General features: G+C 37.5%; 1 protein-coding gene across 25 annotated transcripts in view; it reads left to right on the forward strand.

The window, feature by feature from the left end:
• The window catches only part of LOC123563976 (sorbin and SH3 domain-containing protein 1-like), a 426,437-nt gene that overhangs the window by 101,100 nt on the left and 309,512 nt on the right, over window positions 1–15,825 (forward strand). For 18 of the 25 annotated variants that reach the window (XM_053536606.1, XM_053536607.1, XM_053536608.1 and 15 more), the window contains 2 exons: window positions 507–614; window positions 5,716–5,847. In XM_053536606.1, coding sequence (XP_053392581.1) covers window positions 507–614; window positions 5,716–5,847 — 240 coding nt within the window. Of the gene's footprint in view, window positions 1–506; window positions 615–5,715; window positions 5,848–14,549; window positions 15,765–15,825 lie in introns of all 25 variants that reach the window. The other 7 variants (XM_053536617.1, XM_053536623.1, XM_053536632.1 and 4 more) reach the window with 3 other exon arrangements.

Here is a 15,825-nt window from a genome sequence, read left to right on the forward strand (position 1 = left end):
TTACAGAGATCAGTTTGGAAACACTGAAGAAATAAACAAAACACTTTCTGCTTCAGTTTACCTTCGTTGTTTCTTTTGGTGTTACTGTGGAAAATATATACTGTTTGTAAATTTTGTTTAAATCTAAATGCATGACATTGAATTTTGTTCTGTTTTGTACTTATATATTTATATATATTATGTCTATATGTGGATGTCATGCTTTAGATATATACTCAGAAATTATAGGTCAGTTAATGCTTCCATTTTCATTTGCTGTTCTTGTAGGGGTAATACTTTCAATAATTTTTCAACTAGATATTGGAATTTTGTGACATGGAGGAAAGTTTAGAGGAAATTTTATGTAGGGCATCTGTATGCTTATTGTGTCACTGCTGTAATCTTTTATCTCTTACAGGCTTCATCCAAAGTGATCTATGAAAATTATTTAATGTTTAGTGCTTATGAGCAACTTGACAGTATAATATTATAGAAGTATTCAAATACTATAAATGGTATATTTGCAGGGGATAACAGACCTACAAAGTCATACAAGCCTGTGTCTTTCACTCACCAACAGTTGTCACCATCCTCACACACTAAACCAATGACAGTCCCTGTAAACACAAAGAAAGGTGAACTTTTTTATTTGTTTGAATGTCTTAATTAGACTTGTTTTTTAATATATTCTTTTTTTCAACTTTTTTTACAATTATACCTAATTTGTATGCATAACATCATGCAAAACATTTTCACTTAAGCATGACATCAGAATATTAGATCTATTGATTTCTATTACATTTTGATGTGATTTTATGTTAGTAAGGTGTAGCAGGATTAACTCTTTCTTAAGAAAGTCCGGATTATTCCACTGGTCTCAAACTTTGGAAGTTCAAGACATTTATTAGTCCCCTACTGGTTGAAAACTAGTTTCGGGGACTATAGGAATGCGCTTTGCTGTCTGTCATTCCGTCCGTCCGTCCGCAATTTTGTGTCCGGTCCATAGCTCTGTCATCCATGAAGGGATTTTAATATTACCTGGCACAAATGTTCCCCATAATGAGACGACGTGTCATGTGCAAAACCCGTACCCCTAGCTTACATCCAATTTTAGGAGCATTTTGACCTATCTCTACCTGGTAAAGAGTTTCTTGTGGACTTATATTTTTATTTTTTTATTTTTTTTCCCCTTTTGTTGTTACTATAAATAACTTATGACACCTTTTTAGCTCACCTGTCACGAAGTGACAAGGTGAGCTATTGTGACCGCTTGAGGTCCGTCGTGTGTAGTCCGTCGTCCATCAACAATTTCTAAAAAAAATCTTCTTCTTGAAAACCACTGGGCAGAATTACACCAAACTTCACAGGAATGATCATTGGGTGGTCCCCTTTCAAAATTGTTCAAAGAATTGAATTACATGCAGAACTCTGGTTGCCATGGCAACTGAAAGGAAAAACTTTAAAAATCTTCTTCTCAAAAACCAGAAGCCCTAGAGCTTAGATATTTGGTGTGAAGCATTGCCTAGTGGACCTCTACCAAGTTTGTTCAAATCATGACCCCGGGGTCAAAATTGACCCCGCCCCAGGGATCACTTGATTTTACATAGGAAAATCTTCAAAAATCTTCTTCTCAAAAACCAGAAGCCCTAGAGCATAGATATTTAACATTTAGCATTGCCTAGTGGACCTCTACTGAAATTGTTCAAATCATGACCCCGGGGTCAAAATTGACCCCGCCCCAGGGGTCACTTGATTTTACATAGATTTCTATAGGAAAATCTTCAAAATTTTTTAAAAAATAAACCAGAAGGCCTAGAGCTTAGATATTTGACATGTAGCATTGCCTAGTGGACCTCTACAAAATTTGTTCAAATCATGACCCCCGGGGTCAAAATTGACCCCGCCCCAGGGGTAACTTGATTTTACATAGGAAAATCTTCAAAAAATTTCTAAAAATAAACCAGAAGGCCTAGAGCTTAGATATTTAACATGCAGCATTGCCTAATGGACCTCTACAAAATGTGTTCAAATCATGACCCCCGGGTCAAAATTGACCCCGCCCCAGGGGTCACTTGATTTTACATAGGAAAATCTTCAAAAAATTTCTAAAAATAAACCAGAAAGCCTAGGTCTTAGATATTTGACATGTAGCATTGCCTAGTGGACCTCTACAAAATTTGTTTAAATCATGACCCCCGTGGTCAAATTGACCCCGCCCCATGGGGTTACTTGATTGTACATAGAAAAATCTTCAAATTTTTCTAAAAATAAACCAGAAGGCCTAGAGCTTAGATATTTGACATGTAGCATTGACTAGTGGACCTCTTCAAAATTTGTTCAAATCTTGACTCCCCCCGGGTCAAATTGACCCAGCCCAGGGGTTACTTGATTGTACATAGGGAAATCTTCATAAATTTGCTAAAAATAAACCAGAAGGCCTAGATCTTAGATATTTGATATGTAACATTGCCTAGTAGACTTCTACAAATTTTGTTCAAATCATGACCCCCGAGGTAAAATTTGCCCCGCCCCAGGGGTTACTTGATTGTACATCGGAAAATCTTCCAAAAAAAATTCTAAAAATCATCAGTTTGACATTTGAAACATGTAGCTCCTATTACTCAGGTGAGCGATCCAGGGTCATCATGACCCTCTTGTTTGATAATCAGGCCAAAAAATGCCATATGAAAACAACTGTAGGTTTTTATGTATATAAATTTTAATCCAAGTGTTTTGTTATAACATATTGTATATATAGTACAATATTGTTTATACATCATTGACAGATATCAGTTCATTATGTTATACTGCAGTAGAGAAAATAAGGTGCCTTCCAGTAGGGGACTTTGTATTGCATGGCAATACTTCATTCACTTGTTCAGACTAAAATGACTACATTAATTTTTGAAAGAACCCTCAGATGGCAGGAATTTCATATGTATTCAATAATACACAAGCTGTAATCTTGATTAGTGACAGTTTCTGGTATATTGGTTTGCAGACCATGTTAATATTCTTTATACAAAATGAAAAAACTAAAGGTACAGGGTGAGCTATTAGTAAAGGTGGATGGTCTGGTGTCCATTGTCCTTCATACATTGTCCACAATTTACATAAACATCTCCTCTGAAACTACTGGTCAGAATTACACCAAAATTTGGTTGTAGCATTCTGGCAAAGTCCTCTCTGATATTTCATCATAATTGTTCTGCCTGACCCCTTTTAGTGGCCGTTAGAGCTAAATATAGAAAACCTTTAAACTACTTCTAATCATGAACTGTTTTATGGATATTTCATCAATTTTGGTCTGTAGTATTGTTATAAAGTCCTGTCCCAAATTTATTAGACACTAGAGCCCATTTTAATTGTCCCTATAGATAAAAATAGAAATACCTTTGAAGGACTTCTTCTCATGAATCGCTTGATGGATCTTCACAAATCTTGGTCTGTAGCATTATTGTAAGATCCTGTCTCATATTTGTCCAAATGTTGGCACTTGGCTGCTTTTTGGGTAAGCACTCATGATTCAGTTGTGTCAAACATATATTCATGGTCAAACATTCTTGGTCAGGTGAGGGATTTAGGGCTACAATTGCCCTTTCATTAGCTCACCTGTCACAAAGTGACAAGGTGAGCTTTTGTGATCGCGCAGCGTCCGTCCGTGCGTGCGTCCGTGCGTAAACTTTTGCTTGTGACCACTCTAGGGGTCACATTTTTCATGGGGTCTTTATGAAAATTGGTCAGAATGTTCACCTTGATGATATCTAGGTCAAGTTCGAAACTGGGTCACGTGCGGTCTAAAACTAGGTCAGTAGGTCTAAAAATAGAAAAACCTTGTGACCTCTCTAGAGGCCATATATTTCACAAGATCTTCATGAAAATTGGTCAGAATGTTCACCTTGATGATATCTAGATCAAGTTCGAAAGTGGGTCACGTGCCATCAAAAACTAGGTCAGTAGGTCAAATAATAGAAAAACCTTGTGACCTCTCTAAAAGCCATATTTTTCATGGGATCTGTATGAAAGTAGGTCTGAATGTTCATCTTTATGATATCTAGGTCAGTTTCGAAAGTTGGTCACGTGCGGTCAAAAACTAGGTCAGTAGGTCAAATAATAGAAAAACCTTGTGACCACTCTAAAGGCCATGTTTTTAATGGGATCTGTATGAAAGTTGGTCTGAATGTTCATCTTGATGATATCTAGGTCAAGTTCGAAACTGGGTCATGTGCGGTCAAAAACTAGGTCAGTAGGTCTAAAAATAGAAAACCTTGTGACCTCTCTAGAGGCCATACTTGTGAATGGATCTCCATAAAAATTGGTCTGAATGTTCATCTTGATGATATCTAGGTCAAGTTCGAAAGTGGGTCACGTGCCATCAAAAAGTAGGTCAAATAATGAAAAAACGTTGTGACCTCTCTAGAGGCCATATTTTTCAGGGATCTGTATGAAAGTTGGTCTGAATGTTTATCTTGATGATATATAGGTCAAGTTTGAAACTGGGTCAACTGCGATCAAAAACTAGGTCAGTAGGTCTTAAAATAGAAAAACCTTGTGACCTCTCTAGAGGCCATACCCTTGAATGGATCTTCATGAAAATTGGTCTGAATGTTCACCTTGATGATATCTAGGTCAAGTTTGAAACTGGGTCACGTGCCGTCAAAAACTAGGTCAGTAGGTCAAATAATAGAAAAACCTTGTGACCTCTCTAGAGGCCATACTTTTCATGGGATCTGTATGAAAGTTGGTCTGAATGTTCATCTTGATGATATCTAGGTTAAATTTGAAACTGGGTCAACTGCGGTCAAAAACTAGGTCAGTAGGTCTAAAATTAGAAAAATCTTTTGACCTCTCTAGAGGCCATATTTTTCAATGGATCTGTATGAAAATTGGTCTGAATGTTCGCCTTGATGATATCTAGGTCAGTTTCAAAACTGGGTCACGTGCGGTCAAAAACTAGGCCAGTAGGTATAAAAATAGAAAAACCTTGTGACCTCTCTAGAGGCCATATTTTTCATGAGATCTTCATGAAAATTAGTGAGAATGTTCACCTTGATGATATCTAGGTAAAATTCAAAACAGGGTCACGTACCTTCGAAAACTAGGTCAATAGTTCAAATAATAGAAAAACCTTGTGACCTCTCTAGAGGCCATATTTTTCAATGGATCTTCATGAAAATTGGTCAGAATTTTTATCTTGATAATATCTAGGTCAAGTTCAAAACGGTCACATGAGCTCAAAAACTAGGTCACTATGTCAAATAATAGAAAAAACGACGTCATACTCAAAACTGGGTCATGTGGGAACAGGTGAGCGATTCAGGACCATCATGGTCCTCTTGTTGAATAAAGTTGCCTCTTAAACTTTGTTACATGCAGATATTGCTGTATTCTGTGTCAAGTATACATTTCTGTAAACAACTAGTATTTTATTTAGACATTTCTATCTTTCTAACAGCAAGATAATTTGTCTAGCATCAGGGCCTCGAAGACAAATACTGCATCATTTACTGATTTAAAATGGGAGATTTGTCTCCCTTTAATTCGTGAATATTATATAGTGTATGTTTAGGCTTTTTGTATTGTGTAATTTGGCTTTTGTTGTTGTTGTTGTGTTCTTGTTGTAGACATCAGATAGTTTACGAAAAATTCAAATTGTAGAACAGTTATTATGCATGATTTGGTTATATATCAAGAATAACAATATTGTGTCTAAAACACATCTTATTTTCTGTGCAGTAAAGTCTCGGACGGCGCCAGCTAGTCCGGTTGTCCAGCGTCGGTTTAGGACGGCACCAACAAGTCCTGTAATGTTTCAGTCTGTGCTCAAAATACCAGCACTGTCGCCAAGATCTACAAGTAAACACCCTGGTAATTCTCTACTGCATTTGCATGCAACATCATGCCCACAGCTTCTCCACTTGTCTCATTTATTAGTTTTTGTACATAAATCATGACAGAGTTCCAGATAAGATTTTAGGTTAAAGGGTATTTTATCCCTTACTTTTTTACCCCCCTGATTTTTTCAGGGTGAGCTAGTATAATAGTTGGATGGTCCGTTGTCCATCTGTTGGCTGTAGTTGGCTGTAATTCATTGACCACATTACATAAAATATCTTCTTCTTTGAAACTATTGGTCAGAATTCATCAAACTTAGTCTGTAGCATCCTGGCAAGGTCCTTCCTCAATTTTTTTCAAATGATGGCACTTGGCCCCTTTTAGGGACCATTAGAGCTTAAATAGAAGAAACACATTTAAATGAACCACTTGATGGATCTTCATCGAACTAAATGTCTGTATAGCATCATTGTAAGGTCATCTCAAATTTATTAATCCCCCGCCGTGGCGGAGGGATTATAGGAATGGTCTGCATCCGTCCTTCCATCCGTCCTTCCGTCCGTCCGTCCGTCCTTCCGTCCGTAACACTTTCGTTTCCGCTCCTTATCTCCTAAACCCCTTGAAGGATTTTCATCAAACTTGGGTCAAATGATCACCTCATCAAGACGATGTGCAGAACCCATGAGTCAGCCTTGTCGGTTTAAGGTCAAGGTCACAACTCAAGGTCAAAGGTTTGAGCCTGCCATTTTGTGTCTGCTCTATATCTCCTAAACCCCTTGAAGGAATTTTATAAAACTTGGGTCAAATGATCACCTCATCAAGACGATGTGCAGAACCCATGAGTCAGCCATGCCAGCTCAAGGTCAAGGTCACAACTCAGGATCAAAGGTTTGAGCCTTCCATTTTGTGTCCGCTCTATATCTCTTAAACCCCTTGAAGGAATTTTATAAAACTTGGGTCAAATGATCACCTCATCAAGACGATGTGCAGAACCCATGAGTCAGTCATGCCGGCTCATGGTCAAGGTCACAACTTAGGGTCAAAGGTTTGAGCCTTCCATTTCGTGTCCGCTCTATATCTCCTAAACCCCTTGAAGGATTTTCATCAAACTTGGGTCAAACGATCACCTCATCAAGGCGATGTGCAGAACTTATGAGTCAGCCATGTCGGCTCAAGGTCAAGGTCACAACTGAAGGTCAAAGGTTTGAGCCTTCCATTTCGTGTCCGCTCTATATCTCCTAAACCCCTTGAAGGAATTTTATAAAACTTGGGTCAAATGATTACCTCATCAGAACGATGTGCAGAAATTATGAGTCAACCATGCCAGCTCAAGGTCAAGGTCACAACTAAGGGTAGAAGGTTTGAGCCTTCCATTTGGTGTCCACTCTGTATCTCCTAAACCCCTTGAAGGATTTTCATCAAACTTGGGTCAAATGATCACCTCATCAAGAACTCAGGAGTCAGCCATGTCAACTCAAGGTCAAGGTCACAACTGAAGGTCAAAGGTTTGAGCTCTGTATCTCCTAAACCCCTTTTAGGATTTTCATGAAACTTGGGTCAAATGATCACCTCATCAAGACGTTGTGCAGAATTCATGAGTCAGCCATGTCAGTTCAAGGTCAAGGTCACAGCTAAAATCAAAGGTTTACCCTTTCACTATCCATAGCAGTGGCGGGGGATTTAGCTGTCGTTCAGACTGCCTTGTTCATATGAGGGTACTTGGCCCCTTTTAATGGGTGCTAAAGCTAAATATAGAAAAAACTTCAAACAAGTTCTTCTCATGAACTGCTTCATGGATCTTGGTCAAACTCTGTGACATTATTTTAAGGCCCTCTTCCAGATTTGTTCAAATTGGGGGCACCTGACACCTTTTAGGGACCATTAGAGCTGAAAACAGAAAAAAAACTTGTACCAATATTTTATGAATTATGCCCCCTTTTTACTAAAGGTTTGATTCATTTTCACTCTATCTCAGTTATTAGTGCATTGATTTGATTTAAACTTAAAGTAGTTGTTTTTCATACTCACCAGTATGGTATCACACAAGGGCCATTAATTCATGAATTTTGTCCCTTTTTAGCTCACCAGAGCACAAAGTGCTCAGGGTGAGCTATTGTGATCGCTCACCGTCCGGCGTCCGTCCGTCCGTCCGTCCGTCGTCCGTCCGTCGTCCGTCCGTCCGTCCGTCCACACTTTCCTTTAAACAACATCTCCTCCTAAACCAACAGGCCAATTTTGATGAAACTTCACAGGGATGTTCCTTGGATGGTCTTCTCTAAATATTGTTCAAAGAATTGAATTCCATGCAGAACTCTGGTTGCCATGGCAACCGAAAGGAAAAACTTTAAAAATCTTCTTCTCAAAAACCAGAAGCCCTAGAGCTTAGATATTTGGTGTGAAGCATTGCCTAGTAGACCTCTACCAATTTTGTTCAAATCATGACCCCGGGGTCAAAATTGACCCCGCCCCAGGGGTCACTTGATTTTACATAGAAAAATCTTAAAAAATCTTCTTCTCGAAAACCAGAAGCCCTAGACCTTAGATATTTGACATGTAGCATTGCCTAATGGACTTCTACTAATGTTGTTCAAATCATGACCCCGGGATCAAAATTGACCCCGCCCCAGGGGTCACTTGATTTTACATAGGAAAATCTTCAAAAATTTTCTAAAAATAAAGCAGAAGGCCTAGGTCTTAGATATTTCACATGTAGCATTGCCTAGTAGACCTCTACAAAATTTGTTCAAATCAGACCCCTGGGGTCAAAATTGACCCCGCCCCAGGGGTCACTTGATTTTACATAGGAAAACTTTAAAAAATCTTCTTCTGAAAAAGCAGAAGACCTAGAGCTTAGATATTTGACATGTAGCATTGCCTAGTGGACCTCTAAAGTTGTTCAATCATGACTCCCGGGGTCAAAATTGACCCCGCACTAGGGGTCGCTTTATTTTACATATGAAAAATCTTCAAAAATTTTCTTAAAATAAACCAGAAGGCCTAGAGCTTAGATATTTCACATGTAGCATTGCCTAGTGGACCTCTACAACATTTATTCAAATCATGACCCCCAGGTTCAAAATTGACCCGCCCCAGGGGTCACTTGATTTTACATAGGAAAATCTTCAAAAAATTTCTAAAAATAAACCAGAAGGCCTAGATCTTAGATATTTGACGTGTAGCATTGCCTAGTAGACCTCTACAAAATTTCTTCAAATCATGACCCCCGGGGTCAAATTGGCCCCGCCCCATGGGGTTACTTGATTGTACATAGAAAAATCTTCCAATATTTTCTAAAAATAAACCAGAAGGTCTAGAGCTTAGATATTTGACATGTAGCATTGCCTAGTGGACCTCTATAAAATTTATTCAAATCTTGACCCCCAGGGTCAAATTGACCCAGCCCCAGGGGTTACTTTATTGTACATAGGGAAATCTTCATAAATTTGCTTAAAATAAACCAGAAGGCCTAGATCTTAGATATTCGATATGTAACATTGCCTAGTCGACTTCTACAAACTTTTTTCAAATCATGACCCCCGGGGTAAAATTGGCCCCGCCCTAGGGGTTACTTGATTGTACATTGGAAAATTTTCTAAAAATCATCAGTTTGACATTTGAAACATATTACTCTGGTGAGCGATCCAGGGTCATCATGACCCTCTTGTTTACTTGGAATTTCAGGTTAATATTAATGCACATTCACTAGATCCTTCTATTACTTAACTGAGTTGATTTAAACTTGAAAAAGTTCTTCCATATCATCATATTATACAAGGTCCATAACTCTGGCATGAATATTTTGGGATTTATGCCCCTTTTTTCTTAGAATTTCAGTTTAATTTTTATGCTTTTATTCACCCTAAGTCTGTATCTCCCTTGTTACTAAATGAATTAAATTGAAACTTAAAACTGTTGTTCCACATCAACACCCATATTATATGTCACTATGTCTATTCCTTTAACACCATTATTTAATGAATTATGCCCTTCTTTTACTTATAATTTCAGGTCGAATCTGTGGTGCATTTTTGCTGTAATTACAGTTATTACTAAACAGATTTTATTCAAACTTAAAATTGATGATAGATGGAGCAATACTCAAAGAAATATTCCATGAATTAAGCTGCTATTATAGTTAGTTGATGTTTTGATACACATTGACTCAACATCTGTTAATACTAAATACATCTGACACAGACTTAAACTAATACATCTGACACAGACTTAAACTGTTGTCCAATATAGTTATCCACATTGGTGTCATTAAACACTCAAGTCATAGCGCCATTTTCCATTTTGCATTGTACAGGTTCCATAACTCTGTTTTGCATTTTTACACAATTTTGCCCCTTTTTTCATCTTTTGTATTTATTTATATTGCTAAGGATGTTGAATAGGCGGTTGTTGGTCTTGTAAACTTAATAAATTTGGTAAAAGTATCAAGCTGTGTCTCTGTAACAACTAGGGATGGGAACGAATACTGAAATCAATATTCGAATATTCGGTTTGCCATATTCGAATATATTCGAATATTCGGTTTGTTTTAATGGAAGCTTTGAATTCTTATTAAGTAACTGGCATATACCCAACGTATTCAATTGTTTTAAGCGTCGATAATCGTACGTAATAAGGCCAAAAAATGTTTGTTTCGGGTAACCCGATCCTACCTAGCAAAACCCGCCGATCCTAGCGTTTTATTTCACGATTCTGTCAGTATAATCATGACCATATTTAACTAATTCAGTGTTTTAGCTTCAAAATGATACAAAAAATCAAAACGATTATAATTTAGACCGTCGCAATTTTATCTAAAAATAGCAGGTCGTCCCATTTAAACACGTGACGCGCTGTTGTATTACCGCCGCCATATTGAAAATTTTCAATCGGCGTGTAAAAAGCAAGTAAGGCAGACTTAAACCTCCTTCAAAATGAACTTAAGCATCAATCATATGATATTTCTTGATTTTATTATAAACTAATTCAAAATTTAATTAGAATACGGCCGATTTTGGATGAAAACCGATTCTGCGGATGGTCTGAAACGTCGTACAAAATATTGCGAAAAGATCGACAGTATCTACAAGTTTGGTATTGTTTTCGAAAAAAAAAATTCTACAACTTCTTACATAAAACAGGTGCCAATAAAAATGAATAAAAGATAAAAAGATATCACATTTACGCCTGTTAATCCGTAGCGATGACCCCAGGTAATTATGCATTGCAGTTTTCTTGTTAATTGGACATTGACGCCTGTTGCAAACTGTTAATCCGTAACGATGGCCCCTGCCAATTATGCATTGTTATTTTCTTGTTAATTGGACATCTTTTGATACGCGATAAACAAACATGACATGGTTTTATTCTGTAGAATTAGCATGTTCATATTGCCCAAAATCAATGATACTTATTTTGAAAAGAAAAAAAAAAATATATATATATATACAATAATTTACGAATATTCGAATTTGATTTTCATATTCGAATATTCGACCGATTTTTGAATATTCGAATATTCGTTCCCATCCCTAGTAACAACACTTTCTATTGGATTGAATCTTCACACAATGCTTCCAAGTGATCAGACCTACTGAAATAACCAATTTAGGTAACTCTTGGTTTAGCTTTACACAAATATTGTCCCTTTTCAACATAGAAAATCTAATTAGAGCTTTATCTCAGTAGCAGCTACATATATTGGGCCTGAAACTTCATACAAGACGTCCTTCTCATCCAGCGTTCATTCATAACCAAGTTAGAGAACACTTGCTTGAAATTAATTCAAAATATGGCCCTTATTTGACTTAGAAATTTGGTGGTAGTTTTACATGCAAGTTATTATGTCTCCCACCACACAGTGGTGTGGGAGACATATTGATTTACTCCTGTCTGTCTGTCTGTCTGTCTGTCTGTCACAAAGCTTGTCCGCACTCTAAGTCGAACATTTCTCATCCGATCTTCACCAAACTTGAACAAAATGTGTGTGCCAATAAGGCCTCGGCCAAGTTCGATAACTAGCCAAATCGGCCCAGGCACTTCAGAATTATGGCCCTTGAATTACCGAAAAACGCTCAGATTTTAGGCGCATTCCTGGAGCCAAAAGGACCCCTATACTACTCATGAGTATAGGGGTCCTTTTGGCTCCAGGAATGTGCATGCAATCTGAGTAGTATAGGAGTTCTTTTGGCTTGATGAATGTGTATGCGCTCTAGTAGGGCAAGTTCGATAATGAGCCAAATCAAGGCACTTCGGAGTTATGGCCCTTGAATTACCGAAAATCGGCCTTTTTACTCTTGTCTGTGCTCTTAGTCGAACATTTCTCATCCAATCATCACCAAACTTGAACAAAATGTGTTTGACCATAAGTCCTCGGCCAAGTTCGGTAACTAGCCAAATCAGCCCAGGCACTTTGGAATTATGGCCATTGAATTACCGAAAATCGGCCTTTTTACTCTCGTCCGCGCTCTAAGTCCAACATTTCTCATCCGATCTTCACCAAACTTGAACCAAATGTTTTTGACCATAACTCCTTGGCCAGGTTCATCAACTAGCCAAATCGTCTGAGGCACTCCAGAATTATGGCCCTTGAATTACCCAAAATCAGCCTTTTTACTCTTCAAAGGTATATTTGTAGTGAGTAAACAGTATATAAAGACTGACTTGCTATTTAGATGATTAGGCAGTTGTGGGAGACATGTGCTTTTCTCAAAAGCAACTCTAGTTATTATTGCCATGATAAAATTTTAATTTATAATAAATTTTAATAGAATGAACAAGTGTAATTCTTGCAAAGTTATGGGCCATGTTTGACTTAATATTTGACTTAGAAATTGTCAAATAGTTGAGCACTCTGTCTTATGAACAGCTGTTTTAAAATTTCAAAGTGTATAAGCTTATCTGGATCTCTGATATTGTTTAAAGTTGATTAAGATAATTATAAAATGTGTTTCAGTTTATTTTATAAGAGAAATATTGGTCTTACATATGCCCCCCTGTGAAGAAGGGTATATTGTCTAGCTACCGTAGATACCCATGTATAATGCGCAGTTTTTTGACCCCTGGGACCACCCCTGAATCGTGGGTGCGCATAATACACAGGTATAGACAATTTTCCAACTTCAAAACAAGTTTGTTACCGATGTTCGCCATTTTGGTAAAGGGAAACTACTCCCCGCGCTTACTGTCACTGCTAAAATCTAAGATTGCCGTTACGTTCCGTAAAAGATCGAATGGTTTATTTTTCTTTCAAACAAAATTAATTTCTTATAAATTTAAAAGTATTTTGATGAAAGAAATGTTAATAAATCACAAAAATTATGATACTAATTAAAGATCGAGAATTATCTTTAACTGAGATCAAACTGTGAACAACATAATTGACACGAGGTGACACGTTAATTGCCGGTAATTACTGGCTATTTGATCGTGACAAAAAGACTATCACACCTTTTGTTATTGGTTTGAATTGAGAAGCTCATGTCATTTTGAAAGATACCGTTCTGAAATATTGAATCAGCTGCTGTTTATTTATTCAAAATAGTTAATTAAAAAAGGTAAAACAACAAATAAAACAATATTTTACTGGTTTTATTTTCGAGAAAACAAAAATCGATAGTACCGCGAGACCAATGCTGCTCTCCGCCTTGGAGATAAAATTTATTACCGGTGTCGATATAAACTCTACTTTCGTTTTCCATCCACCTCAAAATTGACCAAAAATGTTTTTTTCCCAGGATTTTGGGCCAAAATCGGGGGTGCGCATTATACATGGGTATCTACGGTATTGTGAGTTGGTCGGTCCATGTGTCTATCAGTACAGGTTTGCCGTCAGAAACTGGAATGTGCTTTAACCCATTGCTACCACACATTGTAATAACATTACATGTGGAGAGAAGATAATCATAGTGTTTTAGGGGTTAGTAAGTCAAAGGTCAAGGTCACAGTGACCAAAAAAGCGAAAACAGTTCCCTCTTGATAGCTTGAATCCTTTAGACATAAAATATGTTGGATGATTCACTATTAAGCAGGATGGTTGACTATCCAACTAACTATCCAAGTACCTTTAATGTTTGTTTGGCCAGTAGGTCTAAAGTAGCTGTAAAATGATTTCTGATCACTAGCTTAACTTGCAGACATGATTGTCAGTTACTGTTTTTTTTGGCCCACTGTATATCAAAGTTGAAGGTCACAAGGATCATAAAAATGAAAACTGTTTCTGATTGATAACTTGAGAAGCTACACATGAAGCTTCAGTTGCTCATGTTGCTCGTTGTTAGTAGATGCCCTTTATCAGTGTTAGCTTCATTATCACAAGCTAGTTAATTCTGAAAAAAAAATGGTTAAGTCTAGTCCTGCAATGTGAACTTCAACAAAGTGACTTTTCAGTTTTCAGAAATTGAAGTATGTATTTTGGAATCTGATAATGATAAAAAGTGAAATGTTTGCATGCAGTATGTTATAATTTTTGATGAAGATTTGATCAGTAAAACAAGTAGAACAGGTATGGAAAGATTGTCTTTTAGATCAGGTTTCTATGTTGCATGTTATGGAGTAACACTGTAGCTTTGTGCAGAAGAAACTCTTGCTTACCAATATTTTGTGTAATTCATATTACTTTTCTTTTGGTTCTAATTATCATTTTAATAGCATTAGAATTAAATTGCAAATCTGAATTTCATGTTAATCAGGGTGAAAGATTTGTTTTAGATAAATATCTGACTCACTGTCTATATCATTAGGTTCTAGATTGATGCAAAATTTCATAAATGCAGAGGACATTGGGAGTCATTGGCAGACACCCCCATCATCATGCCCCTCAACACCACCAAGACCCCGCCTTCCAAAATATTTCAAACCCACACCATTCTTACCTCGAGATTCTCCGCCACCAGTTCTACCTCGACATTTAATGGAACATTCTGAATCGGACATATCATTGCCACATTGTCAAGCATATGCTCCTTCTCCACCACTTCGACAGCGGACATTCTTAAGTGATTTCTCACCAAGTAGTGATGAGGGAACACACAGGTTTCGTCCAGTGATTCCGTCACCTAAACTCTTGCGGCGGACATACTTGAGAGATTTTTCATCTGGTAGTGCTGAGAGTTTATCGGAGTCCCAGCCAATGATTCCATCTCCGCAATCTTTACGAAAAACATTGCATGGAAATGCACCTCCAAGTCTGGGAGAGGGTGAAACTAAACATCCACTATTTAAACAATCAGTTAGAGCATTGAGGAAGAAGTTTTTTCAGGACTTAGCACCTAGTAGTGATGATGATACAATTAAATCTGAAATAGTTGTTCCACCCCCAAAGTCAGTGCGGAGTATTATTGAAGACTTCACTACCCCAAATGAGGAACTTAAAAGTGAAACTAAAACACTTAAAGCTAAGGAAATTAAAATTAAAACTCCTCCACCTGTGTCTCCAAAGCCTGTCAGGAGAAAATTGGTAGAAACTAATGTTGCTAAAAAGGAACAAGTTAATGCCAGTAGCCCACCTCAGAAACCTCTGCAAACTGCATTTTTGCAAATAGTTTCAGTAAGTGGAAAAGATGAGGAAACACAGAATCCTACAATTGCTCCAGCTAAACATGATTTTCCTTCTCCAATGTCTTCAAAGAAAATCATCTCGCAAGAGTTTATACAGGAAAATGAGACAACTAAAACCATGTCTGACGAAAAACCTTCTCCAAAATTTTGGCAGAGGAGAAAAATGTTTGACTTCTCGTCTGACCTTGAGGAAGGACCAAGAAAATCAAGATCTGTCCCAGCCTCTCCAAAGCTCACGCTGAGACAGTTTTGGCGAGATTATTCACCCAGCAGTGAAGGAGGTACAGATATTATGAGGCCAACGTCAGGGTCCAAGAATATTTCAAAGTCGAAGAAGTCAAAGGGCCTTAGTCTGTTTGGTAGAATGCGAAGAAAGCTTTTGGATATGGGAATTCCAGGTATATGGTATGGTGTTAGCATGGTTTTTCCTTTGATTACTTTGTTTTCAGTGTGCTCTTA

This window comes from Mercenaria mercenaria, chromosome 2 (assembly GCF_021730395.1).
Source record: "Mercenaria mercenaria strain notata chromosome 2, MADL_Memer_1, whole genome shotgun sequence".
In the NCBI taxonomy this organism is placed as follows: domain Eukaryota; kingdom Metazoa; phylum Mollusca; class Bivalvia; order Venerida; family Veneridae; genus Mercenaria; species Mercenaria mercenaria.